Source organism: Pteropus alecto, unplaced genomic scaffold (assembly GCF_000325575.1).
Source record: "Pteropus alecto unplaced genomic scaffold, ASM32557v1 scaffold166, whole genome shotgun sequence".
Taxonomy (NCBI): Eukaryota; Metazoa; Chordata; class Mammalia; order Chiroptera; family Pteropodidae; genus Pteropus; species Pteropus alecto.
The window spans coordinates 3,019,638-3,047,357 of NW_006439757.1; the positions used below are offsets into that span (position 1 = coordinate 3,019,638).

The 27,720-nt window shown below is 33.6% G+C and overlaps 1 protein-coding gene and 1 pseudogene across 1 annotated transcript; both read right to left on the reverse strand.

Annotated features, from left to right (window-relative positions):
• Positions 1-27,720, reverse strand: ASIC5 (acid sensing ion channel subunit family member 5). Its single transcript, XM_006916989.1, has 10 exons — positions 27,640-27,720; positions 24,965-25,271; positions 16,317-16,554; positions 13,964-14,089; positions 12,013-12,162; positions 10,992-11,139; positions 8,151-8,207; positions 6,073-6,241; positions 1,782-1,873; positions 1-327 (listed from the first exon to the last, which is right to left on the reverse strand). The coding sequence occupies exons 1-10, from the start codon at positions 27,677-27,679 to the stop codon at positions 137-139; spliced, it is 1,518 nt and encodes a 505-aa protein (XP_006917051.1). The 5' UTR covers positions 27,680-27,720; the 3' UTR covers positions 1-136.
• Positions 19,306-19,421, reverse strand: LOC112483954 (annotated as a pseudogene).

The following is a 27,720-nucleotide window of genomic DNA, read 5'->3' on the forward strand; positions in this document are numbered from 1 at the left end:
AAGAGATAGATATTTACAATGAGTTTTATTGACTCTCCAAAACTATAACATAAAATTACGTAACAATGAGTTAGACAGGAATAAATCTGAAGGTATTGTGAAGAGTTAAAGCAAAAGTTCTTGTCTTAAGTGACCATCAACATTCCTCTATGCTATTTTTATTCCCCAAATGAGTCTGAGGTGGAGGAGTCCTTGAAGTCATTTCAGGTATCTTCAGCAAGAACAAAATGCATATCCAGTAGAAATTAGTGAATATATATTCAAGAATCTCTATAATTGTAATCATACTTGCCCCACAAAATAGGCCCAGTTGTCCACCAACTTCTGCTGTAATAAAACCAATAGAGAAGTTGAATAAATCATATTTTTGATAAAAAAGCAAATCAAACTTCACTAGAATTTAAATTATTTGAAGCTTATAAGTTAATCATAACTGATATTATATGAAGATGAGTCAATTATATTAGTTTAAGTTTGAGATAAATTAATAATAGCAATTAATAATATCTTAAAATAATATTCATATAAATCATCTCAAAAAAGAGAGAGAAAAAGCTAATGTAAAATCTGTATCCAAAATTTAACTCAAAGACTTTGGAGGATATTAAATATAGATGAATTTATAAAACATCCTAGACAATTACAAATTTATTTCCATGTATCTAATGAAGAGTAGAAATGAGACATTCAGATGGCATTATTGGGTGATGATGTTGTTCATTAACAAAACTTTCTAAGCAATTTGTGACTTCAAGTATCCAAACGATTTCTTTTTAAATATTTGTAATATTTCATTAAACTAAAATATGTTAACACAACACCGCCATCTTCTTAAGAAATTTTCTAAACCTATATTTACCTTTATTGTTTGTGCTTTTTTATTGTGATAAAATGTACACAACAAAACATCACTTTAATTGTTTTTAATTGTATAGTCCTGTGGCATGAAGTACATTCATATTGTTGTACAATATCATCATCATCCATCCCCAGAACTTTTTCATTTGCCCAGCTGAAACTCTGTATCCATTGAAAAATAAGTTCTCATTTCCCTCTCCCTCGCCCCTTGCAACTACTATCCTACTTTTTGTCTGTATGAATTTGACTCTTGCATTGCCTTTCAAACGAGATCATACTATTCATCTTCTCCTCATCACCGTGGGCCATTCTTAGGATTACAAATCATGGTGAAGTATAGACTTCCCCACATGCTTTGAGGAATTTGTATATTTCTTCCCTATTTAGGGGCTCAGCTGCTATTTTCCCTGACTCTGATATCCTCTTCTGTCTCCCAAATGACTTCATTGAACATGCCTTGAGATGCAGGGAATCAGCAATAAATTTTGTTAAGGACTGTATGATGAAGGAGTGTGAGCACAGAGTGGTGGCAATTTAAATGGTGAATTTTACTTGGTCAGGATCTTCTTTCAGTTCACTCTGGGCAGAGTTCTGGGTGAAGGTCTGAGATGGCTGACATTCTACTCACTGGTAGGACTGCTGAACATTCTACAATAGTTAATTGCTGAGAGGGATATCTGAATGGAAAGTAAGGTGCTGCACGAGAATATGAGATGATGAACATCAGCCTTTTCTTTGGGAAAGCTTGTGAGATCTGCTGGAGATGTACCCAGTGAGTGGAAAAGTGTCAGCTTTAAATGTCAGGTGAATGACAAGCACTATTGCTTCTTTTCCTCCATTGATAAGCTAAATTTTAAATACAAAAGAAAAAAAAACTGATAGAAAATTGTTTAAACGTTGAGAAGCAACTAAATAACACTTACCAAGTAATTCAGACACACTCACTGCTTTTTGCTGCTGGGTTATCTTATAGTTTAGGTCACTATAGTTTATTTCAATGTTTACAAGATTCTCTCTGGAGATGAAAAACAGAGTTAATCTAGCTCGAAATTGTCAGCACTACTGTTAATTCCAGTTTGACAAATGTAATGTTCATTTTTGGTTCAGATGTTATTTACATGGAATTAGACACACCATCATTGCATTTAATACTAATCATAATACCTTCATTTGGAAGGCACTTTTTGTCATGTTGATATTTAGAGAAAATAATTTTTCTCCAGACCCAATAATTTTTTATGCCTCATTCCTGAGAAATTGGGAAAAAACATTAAATGTAAATATCTATGGAGTACATTATTTACCGATATTTAAGCACGTGTCTAGTTTGAATTCAAATCTTGGTACCGTCCTTTGTAACTTATGTGATCCTAGAAAAACCACATGGTTTTTCTGAGTCTTGGCTTCTTCATCTGTAGTCAAGATTTTAAAGTCAGGATTTTAAACTTATGATGAGGCGAAACTAAATAATTTATTAAAGAATTGGACTACACTGGGTATACAATAAATGTAGTCACTTATGTCATTAATACATAAGAGACTCTTGTCTTTTAGTGTCTTCTAAAAATCTCTGTATGTGACCAGAGTGGTTAAGCAGTATTTTTAAATGGTAAAACTCTATGTGGTTTCAGATACCCCTACACTACCACATCTCCAAACCAGACTTCCGTCTTGAACTTTACCCCAATAGAAACAAATGCAACAAGGCAGAGTTTTTGTCTTTTTTACAAAGTGGATCCCTAATCCCTAGAACACCCCTCTATCCTGACATATAATAGGTGCTCATTATATGGACAAATAAGGGGACAGATTAAAAATAAAATCAATTAATAAATGGATAAATATTAACTTGTCTTATAAGCTAAGAAGAAAACCAATCACCTGGTGAATTTTCAGTTGGCAATAATAATTGTCATTAAGAATGGATTCTAGTCTACGGCCATGCCACCCTGAACATGCCCAGTCCCGTCTGATCTCAGAAGCTAAGCAAGATTGGGGCTGGTTAGTACTTGGATGAGAGACCACCTAGGAAGACCAAGAGCTGTAGGTGTAAAAAAATAAAAAAATAAGGGATTGTAAACTGACAAGGTCCTTGCAAATGTTTCCTGGAATTGTGGGGTGTTCTTTAATATATCTAAGGAAGATAGCTATAAATCACTCTCCTCACTGTTTGCAGTTCTTAAATCAATATTTCCAAATATACTTAATTCAAAATATATCAATAATATGTTTAATTTCCATTGGTTGGCCCTGAGTAACAGAATAATGTACTATGTTAAAGTAGATAATCAAGAGGTATTGTAATATTTACAAATAATCAAACAGTTGTCAAAGTGAAGGAAATAATAAAGTTGTCTTGGAAGTCTAGAAATTTTAGTAATACTGCAATATTTTTGTCCTCCGCTGTGCTCCTAATTTGCATGTACACTGATAATACTATTTAATTTCCAACCACAAAACTCATAATCATTTCCAAGCTTATCCATCTGTGTTTTTGAGAGAAGATAAATTCATCACCTACAAAAATATCGTTATATTTACTCAACTTCTCTCAGGCAGGTGACTTGCCCAGTAATTTGGGTCTCATTGAATCTATGCTTCATGACATTAGTGAAATTGTTCAAAATTTAGGTTCAAGAATATTTATTTGTGTCAGGAAATGCACAATTACATAGTAAAATCTGAATTTTAATTAGGGTGAGGATGTCAAAGAAATAGTGAGTGGTTTTCGTTTGCATTTACAAATACTAAAGAAATGCTTCCAGGTATTTGAGTATGTGTGTTGTATTAAGAGGAATAAGATTTGCACAAAACAATTTTATACAATTTTTACTTGAAAAATTTTTAAAATAAAACAGAACAATTTACAAAGTTCACTTGTTTTACTAATGAAATTGGCCAAAATTCAGCCACAATTTACTCTTATATTCACTTTCGCACACCTGCTTCAGTCAAGCTAAGCTCTTTATTATCTTCTCAATGGGGTATCTCAACTGCCACATGAGTTATCGGATTGGTCAAAGTCGGGGGTTGGTTTTTGCCACAAGAAAAAATACATACGGGCTTCATGATTAAGTTAGGGGTTGCTTTGTTTTAAATAGTATTGCTGTTAAGGTTTAATGTCTGCTCTCCAGACAAATTGCATTTGTGTTTTCTGATTTATTACTCTTCAATATATGATACCTTTGCATAAACCAGTTTCTTAATTATATGAGTGACTTCTAACCATTGACTGTATTTGCATACTCCTGAGCCAAGCTGCATTTCTTCAGCTACTTGCTTTAGTCTTCCTAGTAATGGCCTCCAATATTCACAACAACGTAAAGTCCCCACATGTCAATGATGTAATAAGATTATTGTAGACTTACAATGAAGAAGAGTAGACTATGCCACCCCAAAATATGCCATTTAGGCAGACTGATTATTTTCAATTAAAGTTACTTAAGAAACTGCCAGTGCAAAAGGGCATTCTGACCCTTGTTTGTTTCACTGAAAGCAAAAATAAATCTCCCACGTAAAAAGTGCCCTCCATGCTCCTTGAGGGTAAAAAACATTATCATCCCTGGAGACTGAGAGTTCAAGGCCCAGAGGCTGTATAATTAAACCTTGTTACTTCTTCACTAGTTTACTTTCCCAACCCTAAACCCCTTTGTCTTGTCAACTTTTCACAAATTTATTGTTTCTTTGTCTAAAAGTTATAAAAGCTGCCTGCATCTGTCATTTCTTCGAGTCTCATATTTTTATGGGCTGCCATACTTATGAAATTAAATTTGTTTTTCTCCTATTAATCTGTCTAATGTCAATTTAATTATTAGACCAACCAAGGGAAGTAGAAGGGAAGAAGAGAAAAGGTCTTTCCCCCTACAATAATAATGTAAGTTTTAGGAAAAAAACAATGTCCTTTCCCCCTACAATAATAATGTAAGTTTTAGGAAGCAAGTTTTAGGAAAAAAACAATGTCCTCTAGAATCAACTTGTTTGTACATGTATTTCTTTTCTGATTCACAAGTATGTCTCTAAAGTCATGTCTGCATTCTCTGCCTATTAAATAATTATAAAACTCGGCAAATCTCTATCAGTTCGAAATCACACAAAGTGCTCTTCTCAGTCAAAGTTAAGTATATAACAGGAATAGTAGTGTAAGTAAATTAGTTTTCCATATTAAAATGGAATACAAAGAGACATCTGTAGGAGAAAGAAGTGTTAAAAAGATATAACTGCAAATTCTCTAGCTTTACATCTTTTTCTCTGCTGTTTGAAATCATACCCTATCAGCCCTGTCTCAATGAAAATATTTTTTCTTCCTGATTTGTAAAGATCACTTTATTGTTTATGCATTTACACAGGGACAACATTTTTAAAAATTATATTAAAATAAATATCAGGCTAATGCTAGAATTAAAACATGCTTTCAAAGTTAGGTACTTGGCTCTACAGAAGTAAATCAGCTTTCGAACAGTTAAAATATTTTATTATAATAAATATAAGTATAAATACCAACGTACTATATTGCTATTTCACGTCCTCTGTTTAAAAATATAAATAAAAAACAAAGAAAAGCGTAAAGGTTGCTCCCTGATTTTAAAAGAGAGTTTTTTATGAAGTTTGACTTATAATTTCTAAGAGTCATCAGCATGGGGCAGCAGAAAAAGCTAATCTAATCTTCTGCTAATCAAAGTTGGAATTCTATATCTCTGTGGAAGAATACATGGAGATGAGAGTCATAGGTTTGGGCATAATTTCTTTCTGTGCCGTTGACTACATTCTGGAGATAGTTACCTGAAACACAGTGCTGCAGTTTCCCCATCTATAAAATGAGAATAATAATTTGTGCTCCATCTACCTTATACAGTGATTAGGAGACTCAAACTACATACTATACAAGTAAAAAATTTTCATATTTTAAAACATTAATTGATACTATTATTAACTGACATTAAAACTTTATTATTTTTCCCACTTGGGCCAATAATGGTAAGATCATGAGCAAATCACTCAAGCAGACCTTATTTTACTTTTCATACAATTAAACTAAAGAATTGAAAAATATGATCTTATCTACTTTTAAAATTCTAGGCTTTCATTGTTAATTCAGTGATGGAATCCTTTGCATCCTTTGATTGATCAGAATTTCATTTCCTGAGTCTTTGAAAGTTTTGAGTAGAGAAAGAATTTGTGTTAATGACAAATAATTTATGAGACTGAAAAGATTACCTGATGTATTTTTGGCTTTGATTCAACTTCTTGGAAAGATGTTTCAAAGCTCTTAGACTTGGAAAAGTGGAATAAGAAATAGTAGCAGGGTATTCTGTTTCTTCACAAGGAACAGGGCAACTAGAATTATGTATTCCCATTGTACACAATTCCTTAACTTGAATGTGCTCTGAAAAGAAAATCAGGACAGGATATTCAGAGATGAGGATATTCACAGCGGGGAGGACAGAGCTTTTAAAAATTGTATCTTTACACTGTCAATGCTAAAAAAAAGAAGTAGTTTTCATGTACTTTCTTAACAAAAGGTGCTTATATTTTATTTAGTTTTTAATATAAATACAGCAAAGGAGACAAATATAAACATAGAATTTGTTCTCCTTGAATTAATTGATTCACTGGAATCAGATCTTCATTAGAAATAAAAAATTCTTTCCAGAAAGTCTCTGGGCATATTTCCATATAATATCAGACTTTTGGACAGGAGAAAAATGCAAAGTTGTTGCTGTGAACTGGTGTCACTTTGAGAGGAACATTTAAATGTAATACTGAAAGCCAATGATTAAGGTTTAAACTAAAATTAACCTCGAGCTTCTCTCAATTTGCAGTGGTATGAAATACGCTGCCAGGTATTTAGAGTGCCTAATTCAGCCACAGAGGTTCTCTGTCCTCTGTCCTCTCTTGGCCCCTGTAGCTCTCCTTGCAAGTGAGTACTGGTAAAAGCCCTGGAAGGATGTGGTATTCGTCTTGAGTTTTCCTTTGGATCACTTCCCAGTGTCCAATCTCACTCCTCCTCCCGCTTGGTAGACATTCCTGTTGTTGTTTTCCTGTGGTTTTGTCATTGAAATTCTTTGTTCTTATGAATGCTTTGTTCACCAAGGTCCTTTGATTAATAAGCAACTTTGGGCTTGTTTTCCTCTAACTTTGATACCCGTTCAGGGCATGATTTTACGTGCATCCTCTAGTTTTTTAAGACTACTGATAATAACCACTACTCTTACTCTATATTCACACAAATATATGCAATCGCACACACACACACACACAGACATCCTCACATTCTTCTGATTCCATTACCCACAACACTCCCTAAAGAACTGCATGAATGATTTATTACCCCAAACTTCCCTTCCAGCCCTCATCAGGGATAGGAAATCACAAGAAATTTGGCAACATAACTTTAACTTCGTTTTTCAGTAATATGATTTCTGCATATTTAGTTTTTAAGCTAGTAAAAAATATAAGACCCCTTCTACTCACATCCATTCCATGAAATAGTTTACAATCATTAAAAAGAACATGCTAAATCTATTCCTTTTGTCCTGGATATATTTCCAGGCAAGCTTCATTTAAGGGTACATAAAGCAAGCTTCATTTAAGGATACATAATGCAATTCCATTTTAATAAAACAGCCAATGACTCAAAGTCGTAAATATAAAGTTATATATGTAGAAAAAATTATGATGAAATATACTAGCTGTTAACATTGGTTGGGGCTTAAGGTAAGAGATATGCATGTAAACAAAATAATTTTCTGTTTATTAAGAAGTTATCCCCAATAAATATGGCATGTATAGTTCTAATTAGATTTATGTAAAATTTTTATATATGAATTTATATATAATGTGTGTATAATTAAATGAATAAAGGATGGTCACCTAAATCTCAGAATGAGGCAACTTCTATATAAATTTTGACATGATTCTCTGCTATTCTGTAATGTTCAAACCAGTCACAACAAGCATACTTTATTTATGTAATAAAAAGAAACAATAAAGTTATTTGATTATAAAAAAGTATAAAAATTAAAAAAACATAAATTTAGGAATAAAAACCAGAACTCTCTTGCTGTTTCTTTGTCACTGTGTATCAGTAATTCAAATGAAATCAGAGGGTTCTGTGTTTTGTTTTACTATGTCTATGTAAACCACTGTTCAATTAAGAACATTGAAATACTCCCTCTTATAGTCTCTATTTTGTTTCCTTTATGGAATATTCATAGTATAATTTAATGTCTTGTGTTATTCTGAACAACTTTCATATAAATACTGAAAATAGAGAAATAAATTAAGCCACTTACCAAGTGCAGGAGAAACACAGTTGTAAAACTTTTGTAGGTCACACTCTATCCCATTTCCTTAAAAAGAATACATGTGACTATAGAAGCTTTATACTTTATTAAATGACATAATTACAAACATGTCTTTCTTGCATCCATCCGTTCTTCCATCTATCCCTCCTTTTGCAAAAAAAAAAAATATATGAAAAAATACTAATATCCAGTGAAAATATGCATTGGGAAGATTTTTTTTTGTTTATTTCAAGGTTTCTTTCCATCTGTCTGTATCATTCTAAAATCTTTTAAGTGAGAATAATAATTTTAAAATGTTTGTAGCTTTGAAATTTAAAATTGTTTTTATGTTTATCATCTCATTTTTACCTATGCGATTTCTGTGATACAGAATCATTATTTTACTAATGAAGAAACTAAGGTTCAGAATGTGGCTTGCCCAAGCAGTTAGAGGGTGATCTTGGCTCATTCCGTTCACCTTCTATCCTGTTCTCTCTATCATTTATGTATGTATGTATGTGTGTATATGTGTGTGTGTGATCAAACCAAATATATATATACACACATATACATACACATTCACACATACTCACCTCACACACCTGGTAGGCTGCCTTTTGTAGGTCACATTCTATCCCATCTCCTTAAAAAGAATACATGTGACCATAGAAACTTTACACTTTATTAAATGACATAATTACAAACAAGAAACAGGATGGGACAAGTTAAGTACCAGTATTTATTAAGCATCTGCTGTGGACGTTGAGACAAATTGTAAAATCAATATGTATCAGAGCTAGATGTAATCCCATGCTGACTCAAAAGCCCTAGACTTTGCACCTCAGTACACTATTCATCTATTTCTATAACCCATGTGGTCTCTGGGGTTAGCTTCAATGTTTACTCAGTGACCCGTGAAATAACCAAAAGAGAATGTACACTTACAGTTTGGCTAACTATAAGGAAGTTCTCCTTGTGAAGGAACTAAAAGAAGTAAAATACAAAATAAAACAAAACAAAAGCCTCCCTCCAACATTAAGTAAAAAGCATCTCTCCAAAATATGTCTTTTAATATTCCCATTATAAAGAACAATGAAGTTTTGGAAACAATTTATACCTGAAGAGATGATTTTTGGGACTGTCTCCACAAATTGTTCGTGGAGGTACTTCAGCTATTTCATTTAATGTCTATATATCTCAATTATTCCTCATCTATAAGTAAACTTAGAGGGATAGTGATAATCAAACCAAATAAAATATTATCCTGAAAGAATTTAGCATATTCTAAAGTTGGTGCAAATGTCATGCTTTGTGCTTTATATTTCATCTTGCCTAGTTTCTGGTCCATATTAGTATTCCATTTGTGTTTCATAACAAGTAATACATTTTAAAATTATAAACATTATTTTCCATCTATCAATTTAGACTTTTTCCTAGTAACTTTGAAATGATAATTAGGAAAGATAAGTCAGAGTCAGAGATAGCAGTTACAGAAAGGCAGTTTTTGGAAGGGTCAGAGACCAGTTTTCAGAATTCTAGAAAGATGGAAATGATGATTCTCAAAATACCTAAGATGTAGTTTGCCAAGTAGAGACTGTCGTTATAAGAGCAGAGGTAGCATTTGTATATCTGTGTGTTAGAGTAGTGTAGTTCAGTGTAGTGTAGTATAATGTGTGTGTGTGTGTGTGTGTGTGTGTGAGGGAGAGAGAGAGAGAGAGAGAGAGAGAGAGATGGGCCATAGTGGCAAACTTATAGAGCCAAACTGGTTTTACCCTTAATAGACTCTACATTTTTTTATTAGTAGTTTCAAGTATACAGTACATTGGTTAGATATTTATATAGTTTATGACACAATCACCCCAATTACTCTATCTTCCCTCTGGCTCTACACATAGCCATTACCTTATTGCTAACTGCATTCCCTATGCCGTGCTCCCCGTGACCATCTCTCAACTACTAATTTGTGCTTCCTTAACCCTTCACCCCGTTCTCCCAGCCCCCCACTCCCCTCCTCTCTGGCCATCACCAGATTGTCCTCTATATTTGTAGGTCTGTTTTCGATTAGTTTGTTCTTTTTGTTCCTTAGATTTCACATATAAGTAAAATCATATGGTATTTATCTTTCCCTGTCTGACTTATTTCACTCAGCATAATAACATCTAGGTCCATCCATTTTTGTTTTTTATAAATATGCTGGAGGAGAGGGATGAAAGAAATCTGAATAAATATATACAAAGCGTAAATAGAATGTATTCTGAGCCAGGCACTTTTAAAAACACTTACATACTTGTTTCATCCTTATGACAACCCTGCAGATTAGGACAACAGTATTCTCTCCATTCTATAGGAGATACACAGAGAGGTTAAGTCCAAAGTCACATAGATGAGAAATTGTGGAACTGAGATGAGCAGCCTGGGTCAGGATCTGACTCTTACTCACTCTCGTTCTCTACTGCCTCGTTCAATGCTTGTCTCAAATATCCATGGCTCTGGAGTTTCTTTTTCAGACACAAAGAAAAGAGTTTTCCCATAATGAAATATTCAGGGTAGGTAAGATTTATTGAGAAAACTGTGATGAGCAGTTTTAGATATTTGAGAGCACCGAATTTTATATTTTGAAAATAAGAATTGGCTATTGGCCCTAATAACACAATTTTCTTTTCTTTTCCAGAAATCTGTTATAAATTTTTAAGTTAAAACTTATAAGTTGAGATTGTATTTGCCAAGGAGATGATTTTCCAGCATAGAATTTCATAAGAATGGAAAGCAATTTTATAATATGTTGACCTCCCATGTTTCAAATTAAGTAAATATAATTAAATAAGGGGAAAGCTGTTATTCTTTATTTACCAGGAAGCAGAAAAGGTAAACATCCACACTGCTTTTCTATGTGTTTTGCTTTGCATTCCTTCAAGCAACCAGAAGTGCTGTAGGTACTAAAATTCTGCAGCTTGATGCTAGGGTTGCATTCTCCCCAAGGATATTCTTGATGAACTGTCTTAAGATAAAATAAATACCTGGTTCAGGAGATTTATCTGAGTCAATCCACCCCTTTACATCCCAAAGAAGAGAGGCTGATATACATTTTTACTTTTCTCTCAGAGGTCTTTGATTTTTTTATTTGACTACATTTATTTGCCTGTTTTGTCTACTCTACTAACCTGAAAAATCTCTGCAAGTAAGAATAATAGTGGTCCTTTTACATATGTCCCAAATGCTCTGTACCTATAGCAAATCAATAAAATCAGACAGACTGATTGCTCTAAAAATTGACTCATATAAAAAGAATATTATCCTTTATAGAATGATATGTTAGCATTTTAATCACCTACAAAACAACAACATTACCAAAAATATCCTTTATCGAGCATCTATTATGTACCCAGCAATATGGTAAGTGCCTTCTTCATATGATTTTACTTGAACTTCATAATAACTTTGAAAAGGAAATGTCATCCAAGCAACTGGCAAATGGAAACCTGGCAGACATGTCTGACTCCAAGATTTTTGCTCTTTCCACTTATTTTTAATTTTTCTTCTTCTCAGAATGTACCATAGAGAAAATGCAGAGTTTAGCAACACAGGTATTTCCTCATATTCATTGAGCCTTCCCATCTCTAATGAAATTTAAAGTTATCTTGGATTTGCTAGGTTTCCCAGCTTTCACTTGCATTGTATATGTGAATTCACTGTTTTTACAAAATATGTACCTACCAGTAAAGGAAAAATATCTGAAATAAAACTGTGGAATTTCCAGCAGTGCTCTAAAGGCATGAAAGAAAGATGTTTCTAATGAAAAGTACTATTTATGCATATAGACATTCACTACCCCACTTAATTCCCTCAAACTATATGTTTTCCCAGTATTTACCTTCACTTGGCGGATCGTTACGCGTGCATGCATTCCCACAGGTGACAACAAACCTATACCATCAAACTGTGGCACCTTCTTCGGTGAATGAATAACAAAGATGATCCCAGCATCAACAAAACCAAGGGTGGGGTCATCAGTGAATTTCTCCTGAAATAAAAATACACCCACCCCCCAATTACAAGTTGATATCAATTTTACACAAGTTTGAGATTTAGTTTTAACATCAGATGAAAACATTTGACTTAACTTAAAATAAAATATTCAATGTCCGTTTTTAATCTTTTTATAGTCAAACTATAAAAATTAAACACCTAAGAGATATTTTTTATGGCTGAATCACATTTTATGGCTTTGCCAGTTTTCCATGGATCACTTTTCACCTTATATGAATGCATTAGTACACATTGCAATTGTCTGATTTCCTCTGGCTCTCTCCTTAGTTAGCTGCTTTTTTGTTGCTTTCTCCTTGGTTGTTCTTTTTGCATCATTTGTTTTAGAAAATGGTTTGACTCTCTTCTTCTCTTTGTAATTAAAATCTCTAGCCTTATTTAAAATTCAAATTTTCCCATAAGAGTGAAGGTTTATATAATTTCTTTAATACCACTGCTCTGGTTTATAAATCTTATGTCAGATGAAAAAATTTAAGACTAAACTTCTGGTGACTTTGCTATTAGTTGTAAATTCAGTCTATAAAGATTGAATATGATGATTTTTCTTGGAATAGGACGACTGCTTATGTAATTACATTTAACAAACATGATTAATATTCCATTCGTAACTCAGGAGCCTATTTGTCTCTGGCCTGTTATGACTCTAAGAAATTCTTAACTGGCTAATATGAAGAAATATTTAAGTGACATTTGCTTATGGTATATTATATTAAATTTACAGATTTTAATTGCATTCTAAAAATATTTGGGAAATTCTGGCTTGTAAGTTTGATAATATTATATTTGAAATGACCATATGACTAATATTTGAATAACTTGAAAATACTAATTAAATAGGTGTATAAACATGAGTACATGCATTACACTGTATAGTGCTGTGTTTAAATGTAAAGAAAAGTATTTTGAATGGAATATAAGAATGTACTTTGAGAGAAATTCTTTGAAAGTAGGCAGTGACTTCATTCATTTGAGAGGTGGGATTTGGGGAGACTAAATTTATTTCTCATCTTTGCCATTAATTGTGAGATTTTGGATACTTAATTCATCAGCATTTGAGAATATTCATTTATAAAACCACAGCAATGGAATCTAATACCACTAAATGTGTAATACTAAGTTGATTGTGAAAAACAGAAGGTGAGAATTGACTTTGAATGAGAATTAACCTTGAGTGAGAGCTCTATCAGGTACTCTTGAAGGCAGCACCACTGGTTTCCTTAGGTTTCTGGACACTTAAAACCTAAATACTTAGAACTTTTTAGATCAATTATGTATTTTCAGACACTGGATTTAGACTAAGTCCATTTATAAAATATCCTTTACATAGCAGTTATTTTTTCATCACCTTTAGACTATAGATTCTATGGTTTGTCAAATATCTATATATGGCTGCTTTCTAAAATGTGTTGCCTTATTTACATGTAAATATAAAAAATATTTTTAAAATGCAAAGTGTCATTTAAAATTAATGACGTACAATGTGACTTAGAAATGTTTTTTTTTATTTTTTTATTTTGTGGCATGACCATTTCCTAGAGTCACAGTAATGGTAGTTAGTAGTAGCTAAAAATGTCCATGTTATGCCTCTAAATTTTGTCTTTTTAATCTCTAAGTCATATTTGCATCCATAGGACCCAAGACTAAGTAAACGAAAACCAAAATAATATCCAACTTGTAGGATCAACTTGACAGGACAAAATATTCTTATTAGATCTTTTGAAAGCCCCGTCCATTATTGTTTGACTTAAATTCTGGCTGAGTTTAAGATAATGCAATACCTGATTGACATTGAAGAGCACGCTTAAGCCTCTTCCAGAGACGCTCACTTTTTTCATTGCTTCGATATTTTTACCATGATTAAAAGTAAAACAATTTCCGTATTCAGTGAAGACATGTGCAAAATCCTCCAATATGGAAATGAACCAAATAAAATATAATCAGTTTGGTATCTTGGTCACTTCTAAATTTAAATTGCTATGACTTGTTTCCCCTTAAATCACAGATGTCTACATGAGGATGCAGAAATATCAGAAAGAATAGACAATCTGGTGATTTATATTTGTATTCAATGAGTTTTCATTTTTTAAATAATATGCACTAGTCATATTATTGTATTTGCTTATCTAATTGAGACAGTTTTCATATATAGTTTAGCACGTATTCAAAACTTTTGTTTTTTCTTTCTCTTCTGTGCCCCACATGTCTGGGCTTAGCTCAGTCTCCTCAGCTCTCTGACTTCCTGGCCTCAGGAGGAAAGGGACTGGGCCTGGCAGCATGGTTGGTGGAGAGGACATGGAACCTTGCCTTCTGAGGTTCTGGCCAGGCCTAATAAAATATTACCCAACTCTCTTCCCCAAAGACCCAGTCTCTGGTTGCCCCAGCCTGGCTGGGCAGTGAACTCGACAGCAGCCAAGGTCCCAGGAGCAGTATGCTTGCTGGTGGTCCAAAGCCCTGCTGTTGACAAACAGACTGTCCAGGGTGAGAGTGGGGGAGGGGGAGAATGGGCCGCTTGTGTTGAATTAGTTAGGTGAGGATCATGGCCGTGGAGAAAGTATAAGGTCAAATAGGAGAAGGGAGGTTGGTAGAATTGGCAACAAGAGAGTATGGAACTATGGAGGAAGATGGGAATTGGCTGCCTGGAGGCCAAAGAAAGTGGAAGGGTCCAGGGAGTGGACTTGAAAGCTGAGAGTAGAAGTAAAACGGAATGGGGCATCTGGATAAATAGTGAGGCTGCTGTGTCATGGGAAGAAAGAAGCACAAATTATTTTAAAAAGTTATTTGTTTTATATTTACTAAGGATTCATGGAAACATATTTTTACCTATGGAGAACTCCTTTAGCATTCTTTCTTTAAGAGCCACCCCTCCCCCAACCCTACATGGTTATGGTGGGACAACTATCACATTACTCTGCTCATTTGACCCTCCTCCTTCAGCCACCTTCACTACAGAGGTGCACATTTGACACAAGCTGGACCAATCTTAATACCTTACTGCCTCCTCTCAGAGATTGGCTCAGGAATGGATGTGTGTCCCAAGTAGAGCTAATCAGTCTCCCATGGCATTAGTAAATGAATACTGGAGTGTTAACCTATGATAACGGGAGGCTAGAGACAGTAGCCATCTTGGCTCTGTGTGAGGAGAACTCATACAGAAATAAGCCAGTTGGAGTCATGAGATGGAAAGAGAAACAGAATGTTAATACTAATTTCAGAGACCTCGGCGGAGATTTTCTGAAGCCAGTCCCACTCGATGTTTCCAATTAATTAAACCGATTCATTCCTTTTACTCTTTTGTTTATCGGGGTTAAGTTTCTAAAATTTGCAACTGAAAAAGTCATGTTTAATACAAAATTCCTTGATGAAGAGTTTAAACATTTTAGTAAACAAAAAGCAACAGAGAAGAGCTTCTTTTCCAAATTAAGAGTTTAGAGCGGAGTTTCATCTCTTTCAGATGTCTTCTCTGTTTACTGTATGAGAAAGAAGGCCATCAACAGATAAGGAAGGGTGTCCCAGAAACATGAATCTGTAGAGTTTGCTTAGAATAACCTAACAACATGTGCTACAGATTTGCTGATATGGAAAATAAGGAGTTAAATTGCCTGCATACCCTTTTGCTAACAGCTTCCAGATATTTCAAACATTTTATCTTAAGTGTAGATTAATTATATAAATAGAACCAAGATTTTATGAGTTGTTACAGAAATACATATATGATTTTTATAGTCAAATGCTGAGGTCTCATTTTCTATAGTTACTAATATAATTCCACAAGCATTAAAACAGAGTGTTAGCTGTTTAATGATAATGAAAATGCTATCTTGGAATATGCTGAATGGAAAAAATTAAAATATCCTCTTGTGTTAAATTTGTTTTTCTTTTGGAAGGACTACCTGCAAGAAAGGTAACCAAAGATTGCTGTTTTCTACCTTTTCTTATCTAAGTACTTGAAAAAGGAAATATGGCTCATATGTATTCCACACTCCCTAATATCATCAAGCTGAGCTAATGAAACATAATCTCTGAGAAAATATAAATTAATTGCCCATGGGAGTAAACTTTATCTTAAAGTGAAACAGTTCAATAAAGTAGCTTATTATATTGCTGATATTTGAAGAAATATCAAATCATTACCTGTGAGCCACATGGCTTTCCGAAAAAGTCACATTCCAACAAAGTACTATTATTGAGATAAAAACCATTTTTCTTGACAAACTCTGTAATGCTGAAGTTTTGTTGACTCTCAAGAAAATCAATAGCCTCTTTAGCGCTAGTGGAATTCACATTGATTTCCTGGAGATGGATGACTTTGGATACAATATTCCATAAGACAAAAATAACACCAAATTTGGTTACAGCATCTGTTTGGAACCTGTTAGTAAGAATAAAGATATTATTTAGAATAATGAAAACTTGTTATTATTCGGAGGACAGAGACCAAACATCTGAACCCTATTTACTTTTCCAGCTTCTCTCCTACACTCTCCCTTATTCATAATACATTCAAGCATAACTGAATTCCTAAGACGTCTTTGTTGCATCCCACAATTTACCTTGTATTTATACATATAATTTCGTTTACTTGGAATACGTCTCAGATCTCGATCTGAATACATCCTGATGGATGCTCATAAGGACCTAGCATAAAGGGGCAGGTAGAAATGTATAGTTGTCAAGAATATAGACTTCGGAGCCAGACTTTCTGGGTTCAAATCACATCTCCACCATTCTATTTTGTCTGCATGGCTATGCTGGAATGATAATTCCCAACATCTCCTTCCTTGTATGTATGTGGTTACAATCTGAAGGTCATTGTAGGGCAGAAGCTATGGTCACTCACATACATTGTGGTCGATCTCTTGACTCAACTCACGATATGGGCCAATAGCCAAAACTATGTTTCCTCCAGCTCCTGTTTAATCTCCTGTTTTAGCTCCTTCAAATTCAGGGTCAAGAGAGAGTGCAGCCTGGAGAACATGTCAACTTATCCTGCAGGTCACCATCAAGATGGATGATAGTAAAAACAGACACACATTTCCAGCTTGTATTCTTTTCCTTCACTTAAAATTTATCTTCCTTTCTGGCTGCTGACCTTGCTGACTTCAGGCCCTGACCAGAAACAGCGGCAATGGTCTTACAAAGACTGCTTACCAGGCTCGGTGATTCAGTGAGGCTTAATCCTTATAATACATTCCTTGTTTTATGTCACTCACAGTGGTTCTGTTTCTATGGTTGAGTCACGATTGTTACAGCCACTTAATAGTACAACTTAGCAAATTCCATCTTAGTGTGACTTGCTTTTCTCACTTCTAAAGTTGGTGTATGTTAATATAACTTCTGTCAGAATGTTATTTGATGATTAATTCATCTTTTCTAAAACACTGAGAAGAGTACCTGGAGTATAGCGAGTGTTAAGTAAATATTCATTAAATATATGCTTTATTACTGCAAAGTGTTTTCATGACAATCAAAGCAGAATTAATCTATTTGAACTAACTGCTATAAGTAATTTGTTATTTTCTTATTTCGCTGAGCAATTTCTGCCTTGAATTATGCATGGTTCTTTATTTGCATGCCTTATATTCATTTTCAAATGTGATTAGTATTTGGTATTATAAATTTTGAAACTAAACAGATTTTCTCTCTTCAAATTAACTGCTAGAAACATGAAATGAAATGTATGATCCACTCTTGGTAAGTGTACAGGGAGAGCCATGTGGTACGTGGTTTGTGAGTAACCTCACTCCTGGGCTTCCTTTAGGTCCCAAACTTTGTATTTTATTTTCGCTTTCTTTTATATTATCTTTTATGTATTTTTTTTTTTATTTCTCAGACAAGCCATATTAAACTCTCTTCAGTCAAGGTAGGGCAAACACAAAACCAAAAATGGAAAAAAAAAAAAAGTATATTAATTTAGAGATAAGAAACTGCTTTCATGATCAGCCTCTAACACTTCACTTAACCAGCTTTGAGCCTTGCAAGGCCTGTCATAAAGCCACTAACCCAGGCTCTAGAACCTGATAAATATCCTCATCTGACTTTGCCTTTCTTTAGAGATACACCTAACCTTCCATCATCGTGGTATTCTACCTAACTATAATATATCTAACGACAGAGTTTTTCTTTGTCAAAAGTGATTCTAGTGATCTTTTGAGGAGTTAATAGTCTCCATTAGTAATGGATTTGGGGGAGAAGAACAGTGTTAGTCCTAAACTGAGTGACAGACCTTTAACCCACTTTGGCATTCTAACTCTGAATGACTGAAAGGATGTGCTCCGCAGCAGATCCTGCGACTTTGGAACCTCACACGAGCGGAGTTAATACCGCCTCGTGCAATGCTCACTGGATTCTTTTAAAAATAATTATGCAGAAAAATGAAGGAATTACCACATGTATAGGAGGTATAAATACAATAGACTAAAAAGGTTAAAGGGGAGGAGTGCATTTAAAAATATTTTTAAATGTTTTTTTTTTTATTATACTAATAATAGTTGAGACCACAAAGGTAATTTAAGTAGATGAATTAAAATTAATGAATACAATATTTGGAACAAAGGAAGTGAAAAATTTTGTGAAATTTTCAGCATAAAACCAAAATGTTTTGCTCTGAATTTATTTTCAACTTCAAACTTCAAAACCCTTCCAAGTATATATTTTTTAATATCTTAGTTATAGTTTGCCTTCTTCTTTTATTTAACATACTAGTAAGATGTTAGTAAAAGAAAATAATAGTAAAATTACATTGATGTTTATACAGTTTAATAACCAATGGCTAAATCTGTCCATATGTATGTTAATGCCTCTAAAATACATTTCCCCAAATTATATCACCCAGATGAATATTTTATCTGATGTCCAAGTTGATGCCTAATTCAGCTCTTTTTTGAGGCCCACTGAAACAAATCTAAGTCTACCATGTATTAACAAGAAATTTATATTTTATAAATCACTGTTTGTAGAGGGAAAATGTGGAAGAATGTCTGCTTTTGCATTCTCCTGTCAGCTAATTTTAATATCTTACAATTCTCACAGTAACTAATAAAATCTTTGATGTGTTCATTTTATATTTGCATGAGAGTTATGATTCTATCTTTTTATTACTATTATTATTTATTATTATTTATGCCTACAGCACCTGGTCTTCCTAGGTGATCTCCCATCCATGTACTAACCAGGCCTGACCCTGTTTAGCTTCGGAGATCAGATATCGGGCTTTTTCAGGGTGGCATGGCTGTAGACCATGGACTGTGGCTCCACTGGGGAGCAAACCCAGGACCGTCTGCATGTAAAGCAGACGTCCTAACCGCTACACTATGGAACCACGTCCATGATTCCATCTTTTATTTAAAATCATTTAACATATATTTTTGCATTTAAACAGTGGATTTGGAATAAACAAAGAAGCACAATAATTATTGTAAAAATGAAGAAACAACTTGAATTACTCACCTCAAAACCATGATCAAATAACATTAGTACTACTTCCAGTCATTTTTTTTTCTGATATTAGTAGAAGAAAACAAATCTCAGAAGTTGTTTTTACCAAATATAATGGAAATTTAAGATGAATTATGTGATGAAGATATTTTAGTAAATTTTTGACACCGAGGCATTTGAAAGACACTAAAATTGATCTCCCCGAAATACAGTCTTGAACAGTATTGCAATTTATTGTGAATTCGCAAGAGGTTTTGGGAAGATAGTAATTTATTGTGAAATGTGATTTTTATGAATTTCTGCCAAATGTATTCTTCTCAGTGTCTTAAATAGCCATTGCTTCAAATGAAAGAAACTTTTCAAAATTAAAATTAATAAGTATTCTTCAATCAACTGTGAGTAAAGCTAGACTAACAATCTGCTATGCTGTCTCCTAAACATGAATACTTAAGGTTAATTTTGATGAAACTATTGACAAATGTACAGAAAAAACGGCTGAAAAATGACAACCACAAAGCTATTATTCATCACTGCAAAAAATTTAATTAAAGTCTTTCTTTTTTATTTCAAATATACGTTAATCTTAAAAATATTAATGCATTACTTTTTTCCTATTTTTATATTATACTTATTTAAGTTTTAAACATTGTTTACTGGAATCACTATATATAGGTCATTATTATCATTTGTTTAATTTTATGATTGTTACTGAAAATAATTTTGTCATATGGAGTAGGGGACTGTTAAAAAATGATCTGCTCTGAGCTGCCATATACCCTGGATAGGCCCCTGGTACCAAGGCAAATCCCTCCTAATAATCCAGTCCCTTGGCAAAATTTCCTCATCTCAGGGTTGCATTTCTGCTGTCAAGGTAGATTAGCACAAGGAGTTTAAGAATAAGGATCTGTCAGCAGATCTCTTTTCCAGTCCCTGGCTAGTAACTTAAAGTAAATTGCAATGCTAATTAAGCCTTACTTTTGCTCTTGTGAATTGAAGGCAATATAGTTTGAACAATAGTCTTCAAATTGGGATGGGCGTGTGCCTGAGGGTACTCATGAACAGAAAATGTTAAGGGAATAAATTTCCAGATCCTTTCATCTTAAAAATGACTCTGCATTCCCAATATTCCCTCTGTTTATAAGAGTATTTACCTGTCACCTAACATAGAATCTTAACATATAAAGCATACTTGTATGTAACAAGCTCAGAGCTCCTAAGGGGGCATAATTAAATTGTAGCTTGCTTCAAGGGAGCCTTGATTAATTCTTAAAGCTAATCAAGTCTCCTTTCGCTTTATCTTACGCTGTCGTGCCTGTATTTCTGGTTAGGGTGAAGCTCGGCACTAAAAACAAGGTATTTTGGCCCTTACTGGGGCCCTCTAAATTAAGAAGACCTGAAGTAATATAAAGAAATTTGTTATTTTAAATGTAACTGGGTTATTCTGTGAGTCTTCCAGAGTATTGAAATATTTAAGTAAAGTCTACAGATAATAATTTACATACTTTATTTCAATGTACTTTATTCAATAAAGTACTTAAATTTTTATGGAATCATGTGAAATATTTATTCCTATTGCAGTCAATCCTTATCCTATTTTGTCATAAAATTTACAATATTATTGATCTAAAAATAAGAGAAACTTAAAGTTATGGTTAAAAATTTAGATATCAATTTAAAGTATGCAAGTAGCATACATAGTTTTTCAAAGCTCCTAAAAAGTTTGAAGAACTTTGGCTTTAAGAACCAGAGAGTAGACAGCTTGAGTTCTTTCTCTGATCTGTCAATAATGTTATGAACAATGTCGTATAAGATATTCATGAACTGATATCCAAAGGATCTATCTGTAAAATTAGACTTTGGGAGTTGAGGGTGTCTTATTCCTACCGTACTGGTGATGCTTTAGTTGTCACCTAACAAAGAATAATTCTCTTAAATTAAAAATTTTTTTATTTTGCAATTATAATTTCTAGAATATTGAATCTCTTTTTTCTTTGGCTTCCTATGTTTCCACTATGATGTGCCTGGCTGTTAATTTCTTTGCATTTATCCTACTTAAAGTTCATTAATCTTTTGGATGTGTAGATTAATGCTTTTTTTTTTGCAAATTTGGAGAGTTTAGGGCTCAGTATTTTAAAAATATTTTTTTCGACTCCATTCACTTCATACTCTGGGTCATAAATTGCTCTATGGTCTGATTCAATTAAATTTGGCCCCTTAAAAAATTTATTTTGATGTCAGTTTTACAGAGTTCTTTTGAGCCCAGGAGGACTCTTCTTTTGTGTCTCTTTCCTGGATTCTCACTAGAAAAGTAGCTGGCTTGTCGTTTAGCTTATTGCTGTCATGGAGCTACTAGGCTCCTCTTAACTTTTTACCACCAAAATCTTTATTATTTCTGAAAGTTCTCTTAGACTTGAACTTCACCATACTATTATAAGCAGAGTTCTATTAAGGAGAGCTTCAGAGTTCTTGGTTCTTAGGGCCTGCTCTCCCACTAAAAAAAATCTTTACAAGCCAGGTTCTGGGAAGGTAGTAGTTTCTACTCTTCTAAACTTGCCTCTCTTACTGTGGAAACTCTGCTCTGTGAGCAGGCTGGGGTGCCGGTGATTAAGCATCTCAGTCTAATACACCTGAGGTAGAGTTTCCATACTGTAAATAGGAGTCACATGAAGGAAACCCCAATCTCTTAACTACACTCATCTGAAATTTAGCCTCTGCAACATAGAGCTGGGTTGGATGCAAAACTTTGTTAACCTGCCTTTCCTAGACTGCATCTTCTCCCAGTTTTTATTCAAGGGCTGTAGCCCTTGAATAAAAACTGGGAGAAGACAGACTCCTGACTTCTGGGCCAAATTTACTTAGAATTAGCTTCTTTCAAGCCAAGATAGAAAGGTGGAGGAAGAGAGTGGTTTGTGGCTTAAGTTCTACAGACTCTTGATGTTATTATTGAGATTTAGTAAATTTTCTCGAATAAATATTTCATTTGCTATTTTTCCTTAGGACAATTTTCATATACTTTTAATGATTGTTTTATAATATATTTAGGTACATTATATTATATTCTAATAATTTAGTAGAAACAATGATTCTCTCTTTTTTCCTGCTAACTTAAAAAAATTTATTTTATGTGGTAAAAACGTTAACGTGAGATATATCCTCTTAAATTTAAGTGTACAATACAGTATTGTTGACTATGGGTATGATGTCTAGAGCAGATTTCTAGAACTTATTTGTATCACATACATGAAATTTTATGCCTGTTGATTAGTAACTTCTTATTTTCATGTACCCCTGCCCTGTCCCTGGCAACCACCATTGCTCTCTTGATTTTATAAATTTGAGTATTTTAGATACCTCACATAAGTGGAATCATGTAGTATTTGTGTTTCTTTGATTGGCTTATTTCAGTGAATAGGATTTCCTCCTTTTTAAAAGCTGAAAATATTCTATTGTATGCATATGTCACTTTTTTTTATGCATTTGTTTGTCAATGGACATTTAAATTGTATATCTTGGTTATTGTGAATAGTGCTGCAATGAACATTGAGAGTGCTAATATATCTTTGAGATACTGATTCTAATAATCCTCTGTCCTTTTGAAAAAATAATTAGAAGTGGGATTGCTAGATCATATGGTAGTTCTATTTTTAACTTTTTGAGAAACCTCCATACTGTTCTCCATAGAGAAGGCACAATTTTGCACTCCCGCCAACACTGTATAAGTGTTCCAATTTCTTCACATCTTCTTCAGTATTTATTGTTTTTCATGGTTTTAGATAATAGCCACCCTAATAAATACAAGGTAATATCTAATCGTGGTTTTGATTTGCATTTCCCTGATGACTAGTGATATTGAACACCTTTTCATGTATCCATTGACCAGTTGTATGTCTTCTTTAGAGAAATGTCTATTCAAATACTTATAACATTTTCAAATTGGGTTATTAGTTTATGGCTATTGAGTTTTGTATATATTTTGTAGGATTAACTCTTAAATGAATGCTTTAGCTAAAATAAATTATGAGCAGTTATAGTTGTTTCTGTGAGGAGAGGGTTTGTGGCGCTCCTTACACTCCCATTTTGGAAATGGTACATATATTTTCTTTTAATACGATATACCGGCAACTAATCTTTGCTTTTGTTAGAACGCATACAATTTAAAATAGTATGAGGCAATAGTATTAAACATCTTTTGGGGGTGTAGATTTGTTTTTATTTTGGGGACCTTGACATATTTCTTAAATTCTTACTATAATATTGACTATATATTGAGCACTTGTCCAAAGAATGTCTCAGGAGTGAGACAAAATTGTGGATGTGTTACCTCATCTAATGCAATAACAAACATGTGAGGAAGGTAATAGTATATCATTTTATACATACAAAATTTAAAGCTAAGAAGGTTAGTGACTTGTCCATGGTCAAATAGCTGATAAGTGGTGGTTCTCAAGGAACCTTCGATCTCTCTCACTGCCGCCCCCACAAGGTGAAAATGCTGTATATGATCTTTCAGGCTTGACCATTGCCAACTATGAGACTGCCTGAAAGGCCTCCTGGAGAAAGCTGCCCTTTCCACAGCACGCTTGGTGTGGAAAAACTCAGTAAACTGCAGTTTTCTGGAGGAAGTTGTATTCAAGGGCTCAAGACAGTGACAGCAGAACATTAAACCAAGTGTTAGATTCTTCTGGGCTCAGAGCCCTGTGAGGCTGCACACGTCAAACATTCATGAAAATGGCCCTGTCTCTATTTCATTAAATATCTTATCATATACACACCAGAACATCTCGAATGTCCATACTTTAGCACAGTAGTTCTCTCTTCAGTTTCTTTCTCATCTCCATCTAGAAACTGCCTTGTCATTCTTTAATCCTCAGACTTCCATGATACCCCAGACAGAAACTGTCACCCGTTCTCTGTGCTTTCAGAGTCCTTGCCCATTGTGCATATCACAATGCAGTATGTATGGTAATTGTACGATACAATATTGTATCGTACGATACAATATCTTTATTGTATCGTACAATTACCATACATACTGCATTGTGATTGTTTGTGTCTCTCTTTTTTTCACTGATTAACAAACTTGTAAAGTGCAAGTATCAAGACTTCTACATCTATTTAAACCACAGCATTTGGTGGAAGGATTAAAGGAAGGAAGAAAAGAACAGTAAGTAAAAGAAGAAATCAGTAAGCTTTCTGCTCCCTGAATTTGTGTGTTTAAGTACAACTTAAGAATTGAAATGATTTTGCATATTAAATATTGCATAATAAAACTCTATTTTGGTCATCCAAGAAAAGTTATACTACCAAAGTTATAGAGACATTATTATTAAAAGAGTAATTTTTACCTGTTCAAATTACAAAATGTCACAGCCGGGAACTCTATCTTTTCCACATACTGGACCTTTACAGACATCGTGGTGGGCCATGTGAAGTAATTGACCAGGCGACTATAGATTTGCCATATCACCAATAAGACCGAGCCCAAGACCACCACCAGCCAGATCACCTTGCGAATTTTGCTTCGGTTCCGAACAATATTATGTACCCCATGAAAGGAAGTGGAGAAGGCAAAGTCGCGGTCAAACTTCTTTCGGTCATTGGGAGATGGCAGTGGTTTCTTTGAAAGGCAGAGCTTTATCTTTTCCAAGAGTCCTTAAAGTTTTGCCCATAAGATAAATAAATAAAAAAAGTAATGCGTTAAGAAAGCTTAATGCTATCTGTAAAAAAACATAACTCGCATACATTTAAACAGTTTATCCTTTTTATGTGTAATACATAAAATTTCTTCTTGAGTTATATGATCTATTTAGGGATCAAGAAATAGAAGTTTTGACTGCATGGGTCTAATGGGAATACGCTAATTCTATTCATAGAATGCTTCTTGTTAGTGCAAATGTATTAGTGCCATCATATTTATAGGCTGTTACTTCCCGTTTCAAAATCAACCTGCACTGAATGGGTTGCTTATAACAACTCATAATCTTTAAAAAAAAATCTCTAATTTTTAAAATATTCTTTCTCTCTGAACAATCACGAAGTCCCTTAGATATCATGAACAAAATTAGGCTGATTCTTCTGAGATTCATAAGTGGGACTAAAGAACAATCTGTTCTTCAGCTAATCTAGCTGATCTTAGTCCTGAGGTGGTATATTGTACGGCTGAAAGTAACTTCCATAGCTTCCTGTGCGTTGATACATAACTAATTAACTTCAGTTGGTTATTTAGTCATAATGTTTAAAGTTGCATTAGTAGTTAAGTAATCTATTTTCTACCTCCTTAGGAAGTGAATTTATCCTTTCAAGACTATCAATAATCAATCAAATCATGTTTATTGACGTTGATTGTTAAGACCGGTAAAGGAGGCCCTAAAATTTTTAGTGCAATATATATTATGAATTTTCTTTTGGCTTAATTTATTTTTGTTTTTCTGTAGAAGATATAGAGAATTCCTTTGCCAAGAGATTGCTGCAGTCTAGTTCAGAGGATGAGACTGGCCTTTGCAATGGAAAGATCTGGTGAGTCCAGGCCTTACCTCTTGTTACCTGTGTGATTTTTGCCAAGTTTCTTAATCTTTCTAACCCTTTGTTCCCGTGCTGTCAAATAGGAGCAGTAGTCCCTGCTTCATGGGTTTATTGTGAGTATTAAATAAGATAATACCTGAGAATGGCTTGGCATACTACCTGGACCATGATGAGTACTCAATTAATACTAGCTATTTTTATGATTCTGTGAATTTAGTAGTGATGTGGTAAATGATAAAATATTTAGAGAGTTTTAAACACTGTCTAAAAGTTTCATTTAGGAAATGAATTCTTAATAGTCCCATAAATGTTCGTAATCAGGTGAATTAACTTTTATATCCTTTGCTTCAAGAAGTATTATTTTCATCAACTAATCAGCATTAATTTACTTCTGAAACATTTCAAGTATTACTTATCATTAAATCATTATTAAATATTTCATAAGTTTCAATCAAATAGCTAAGCTTAAGTCATCGATATATAATAATACATAAAATGCACTTATGAACATTTTCTAAGGGACTCAATTTCATTTGTAAAATGTTAGGACACAATTACAAATTATATTATGATTATTTTGCAGAAACTATACACTAAGCAGGAAAGTCTGTATTAATCTGATTAGCTTGAATTTTGACTAAAATTTTATAGTAGCCCCACTTACTATTGTTTTTAATATCAAATTAAGTACTATATATAAAGTAATTGGTATAGATGCAGGGAAAAATCAGAAATATAAAAGAAGTACTGTTATTATTCGTTAGCAAAATAAGTTTACTAATATTCTTTTGTGTATTATTACTTAGCCATTAGTCATAACACACATGAAGAGTTGATTCTGATAGAAAGGCACTTCATTCTCTGGGCACATGTCAATTTTCCTAATACAGAGACCAAAGCTGTTAGAAGGGGAAAAGTGGCCAAGTGAAGTATTGCTGGTTGCAACCATTATCCTGAAAAATATGTTTCAATTTTATCTGTCAAAAATTAGCTCGTTTAATATAGATCTACTTTTTTGACAATTGCTTTGGCTATTCTAGAGTATTCTCAGTCATTTGCTAGGCTTTTAAAAGAGCTTTTAAAAAGCTCTTTTAGAAAGCTCTTTTAAAAAGTGTTATTTGAGACAAATGGTGAAGAAACAAGATGATGCATCACTGTGAGAAAGATTAAAACTGGTTTAGTAAACAGCCCATCATCCTGCAAAACAGAAAACTTCTTACTTTCCTAACTGAAATATATACTATGTGATTATGGCAGATGGACCTTGTATTGAATATTGATCTTTATTGAGGCATTTTGAAGAACATCAAATAAATTCTAGTATATAGTAATATTTTAAACTATTTTACCTCCCTCATATAAATTATTCCCAAGTAACAAAAACTGTATTACTTCTATTATATCCAAGTAAATATTTGAAATCAAATTTCTCAAACAAAAAAGAAAGACTTTAGAAATGAAAGTTGTAACTGTTCTGAGGATTTTATTTCTTACCCACCTTTTTCAGCATATACTTTTGATTTCGCAGTCTGCTCCATTTGCAAGTTCAGTATGCAGAAGTCCTTGGGGTACACCCAGT